General features: G+C 37.6%; 1 protein-coding gene across 1 annotated transcript; it reads right to left on the bottom strand.

The window, feature by feature from the left end:
- Positions 1-216: 216 nt before the first annotated feature.
- Positions 217-3,401, bottom strand: LOC129575185 (double-stranded RNA-specific editase Adar-like). The gene is made up of 9 exons (XM_055458209.1): positions 2,790-3,401; positions 2,544-2,718; positions 2,099-2,393; positions 1,743-2,005; positions 1,449-1,602; positions 1,286-1,373; positions 1,062-1,213; positions 639-975; positions 217-562 (listed from the first exon to the last, which is right to left on the bottom strand). Exons 1-9 carry the CDS (start codon positions 3,231-3,233, stop codon positions 458-460), a joined length of 2,013 nt encoding a protein of 670 aa, XP_055314184.1. The 5' UTR covers positions 3,234-3,401; the 3' UTR covers positions 217-457.
- Between the last annotated feature and the right edge of the window lie 346 nt (positions 3,402-3,747).

Genomic DNA, 3,747 nt, shown 5'->3' on the forward strand with positions numbered 1-3,747 from the left:
CAATGCCATAAAATCCTTTTTTTACACTCCGCTTAATTATACCTGAAGCCGACTCATATGAATTTATGCATGAAGCGTGTTCTTTTGCCAAGCGACTCTTGTAAATATTATGCAATTAATTATGTAATTTACGCTGTTGTTTAGCCAGAACTTTGCGAGTGGGTGTTTCAGAACAAAAATTACATTCTAGTCAGCTTTCAAATTTGTATACACCGATTTCTTACTTTCTACCTTGTCCAAGATATTTATTTATTTTCTCAAACAAAAGTTTTCGTATAATCTCGGTCGAAAGAGAGAGTGAGCAAAAATTGCTTTACATTTTATATTCAAGTTACGTTACGTTACGTGTTGGTCATTTAAAATTCATATTTAGACGATGTTGATTTTTGGACGTTGATTAACAGTTTGTAAATAACGGCAAACAAAGCTCGTTGTGATTACAGTCAAAAGTTGGATGTTAGTCGGTGTCATAGAATCGATCGATTTCCGGTGGCTTTTGTACGTATTTCCAGTTACCCAATTTCAAGCGATTAAATGCCTGAATACACGCCTCCTTTGCATCCTATGTATGAAAAATAGAAACGGTTTACTCTACGAAACAGCTCGTTGATCAATTTTCCACTGTATAATACACAAACCTGGTAGTCTTCAGCCATTGCCTTTTCATTTACGTACAGCAACTTATCGGGTCCACGGGTGCGATCGATGTCGGGCAATTTCTGTTTTATGTTCAAAAATTTATGGAAAAGACTTCGTTTTGACAGCCGCGAAATGCCAATGTGGTTTTTCAATTTGCCCGTTTTCGATTCAACTTCTTCGACACGGTCGCTGCCTGTAATCCAATTGTATGAATACGCCGGCGCTCCATGATGTGTACTGCGATGGCCCGATTCAGTGAATGCAATGTGCGGTTTATTATGATAATAAAACCGCGGTAAACACCCAATTGAATTTTCGATTCGACCGTAAAATGAGCTGAAAGTGAGTGAGAGCACGAATTCAATGACGCCATTCAAGACACACACACAAAAAAAAACGGTTTAACGTTGTAACAAATTTACTGTGTAATGTGGTCTTTCGAAAGTGGCTTTCCCAGGATAATCGAATCGAAGTAAATCGGCTCAATGATTCGCGACAACAATGCTCCTTGAACGCCAACAACGTTCCACCGAGCGATTTTATCCGAACAGGTGATTGTGTAAAGTGGGCGATGCTACGGAAATTTACAATTAAATTAACGATCCGTGAGAAATTGATTTCAGATGAACAATTCTTCGCTACGAACCTGCAAATTACAACCGTTTTGGGTCTCTGACAATTCAGTCAGCTTTTTGTTTCCTTCGGCTTTTTCCACTTTTGCCCGCAGCATACCACTGAAACGAGTAGATAGTATTTTAAAATCCGGCATTTTCAATATTATCGGAAAGAAAAATTATTATTATAGTCACCGATCTGGGTGTGTTGGTGATGCTCCACCACTCCCGAAGGTAGTTGCATCGCCACAAGGACCTTTACTGATATATAAATGCAATCGAATACTTTCTTTCAACTTGATACGGGAGCCAAGTGGTGATGCTTCAAAAATCGACTGATGAGATTTGCCTGCATTGAAAAAAAATACATAAAATATTAATTCAATTTTAATTGTGAATTTTACGCTTGAATTGATTTTGTAATTTCAATATTTAATTGATTTCAGCGTTCAGCCGACATAAAAAAAAGGTAAACGGAATTTCATGAACCTGGTTCGAAAAACATTTCAAGCTGTTGGTAGAAGTAGAACATAAGGCATCGTCTTGCTACGACTTCGGCGTGTGTGTCGGGTAAGTTGGCATCTTGTGCGTAGAGCGCATCGGCGTCGATATTTTTGGTGCCCGTTGAAAGAACAACCACTTTGGCTGTACTTATGTCAGTCAGATCCGTTTGGATAATACCAGCCAAAACGTTGGATTTATTGTGCAAATCGACTTGTTGAGCATGCTTCTGAAAAGCGTCTCTAATCAATCTGAAAATTGAAGAAAATTCTCATTAGAAACAATAAAACCAGAATTCTAATATTTTTTTGTAAAACAAAATTTTAGCGTCTATAAATCCATACTTTTGAATTTCGTTAGCAAAATTCGATGGAAAATGGTCGTTGCGCTTCTGTTGAACGAATTGATTCTCGATGACACAAAGACTTTGGAGTGCCCGAACCGAAGCCAAATCTCGTGCGTGATTTAGTGATGTTTTGCTTGTTGCACTGAATGTTACACCATAGTTCACAGTAACATTGCTTCTATACGAATTTGCATTTGAATCGCAGCTCTCACTGAGAGTGACACCATAAAACAAGCGTTTCAGCAACAGGAACACACATTTTACCGGCGAAATACCGTGGTCCCCTTTCTTTTCTACAGAAACAAGACGAACAAAAAATCTCAGCAAAATTATCGATAGATGTCGCTGATTGCGACATTCACTCAATTGATAAATGTCATTCACGATTTGTTTATATACAAACATACCAGAATAAGAATAATAAAAGAAGAAAAAAAACTTACTCAAAAAATATTGAATTCGTTTGACGTTGTTTCGCGTGCCATTATTGCAATCGATCGGTTTGTTGCCCTTGAAACAGATAAAGGTTTCATGTACGAAATCAGTGGCCGCAATTTTGGCTCTTTTGTCAGCATTTTCAAAGCCATTGCAAGTCGGTTTTGTGTTCATATCGTCTGTCTGTTGAATATAAAATTGGCATTTTTTTGTTTAAATTCTGGATGGATTTTTGTTCTTCATTGTATTCATACCTTGTGTGATGCGATTGAAAAGTTCTGAAAGTCCATGAGCTGTGTCAAATTGAACGAATCGATGTCAATCATAAAACAGAATTGTTGACCTTTGAGTCCTTGTGTGAACCATTCCTGTAGAGAGATGAACAGCACATAGACACTGTCATCGGCAACAGTTTCATTCGGTTGTGAAATTTCTTCGCCAAAAATCTGTGTGGTTGTTGTTTCGATGAATGTTTGGAATTTCTTTTGATGGTTCAACACAATTTCACTAAATCTGTTGTTGCACTGGAACAGTGTGTTTATGTCATCGCTCATAAATTCTTCGTACAATTCAATGGCCCGTTTGAGTTGTGTTTTCTTCGCATAGAATCGTTTGTACAATTGGATGCAATCAAATTTGATGAGATTTAATGCGATCGAAATTTGCTTTCGATCAGTTTTCGCTTGAAATGCTGCCATTGCAACTGGAATTGTTTGGAGAAGAAAAAAACTTGTATCCAAATAAGATGTATTTACTTCGAAGCGGCACACTCAACTGAGTCTCGCATACGAAACTTGCTTGTGTTGCGAATTTGAAGAGAGAAAAAAAACTATCACCGCATCAATGTCTGTACATGCTTCAACAGCGGCTGTTCAAGCATACCAATACAATATAGCGTGCTGAGCTCAGTGTATATGTGTGCGTTTGTTTATCCGTCGTATTGTATTCTGTTTTCAGTGGAATAACAAACGGGCTACATTGAAATTTGATGACTAATTGAAATGCTTATGCGAACGAAGGCACGTTGAATAGCTTCAAAACGGAATCGCCAACAACGAAATATACAAACGAATCCATACCGTTATACTCAAACTGAATTTTTGTCATTTCGTTTCTGATTTGTTATTATTGAGCAAGACTATCAGAAAATTTAGACTGCGTTCCGCTTGATGTGCTGCATAAACACAAGAACAGCAAAGAAAACAGTCGATG

This window comes from Sitodiplosis mosellana, unplaced genomic scaffold (genome assembly GCF_009176505.1).
Source record: "Sitodiplosis mosellana isolate CC-2019 unplaced genomic scaffold, AAFC_SMos_1.0 Smas_scaffold_1, whole genome shotgun sequence".
Classification (NCBI taxonomy): domain Eukaryota; kingdom Metazoa; phylum Arthropoda; class Insecta; order Diptera; family Cecidomyiidae; genus Sitodiplosis; species Sitodiplosis mosellana.

Bases quoted from the DNA above. Each gene is read 5' to 3' on its own strand.
- LOC129575185 (XM_055458209.1), bottom strand. From the start codon at position 3,233: ATGGCAGCATTTCAAGCGAAAACTGATCGAAAGCAAATTTCGATCGCA. The intron at 2,006-2,098 runs GTATGGATTTAT...TTCAATTTTCAG, and splicing joins TTTGCTAACGAAATTCAAAA to ATTGATTAGAGACGCTTTTC. The intron at 976-1,061 runs GTAAATTTGTTA...ACTCACTTTCAG, and splicing joins TCGAAAGACCACATTACACA to CTCATTTTACGGTCGAATCG.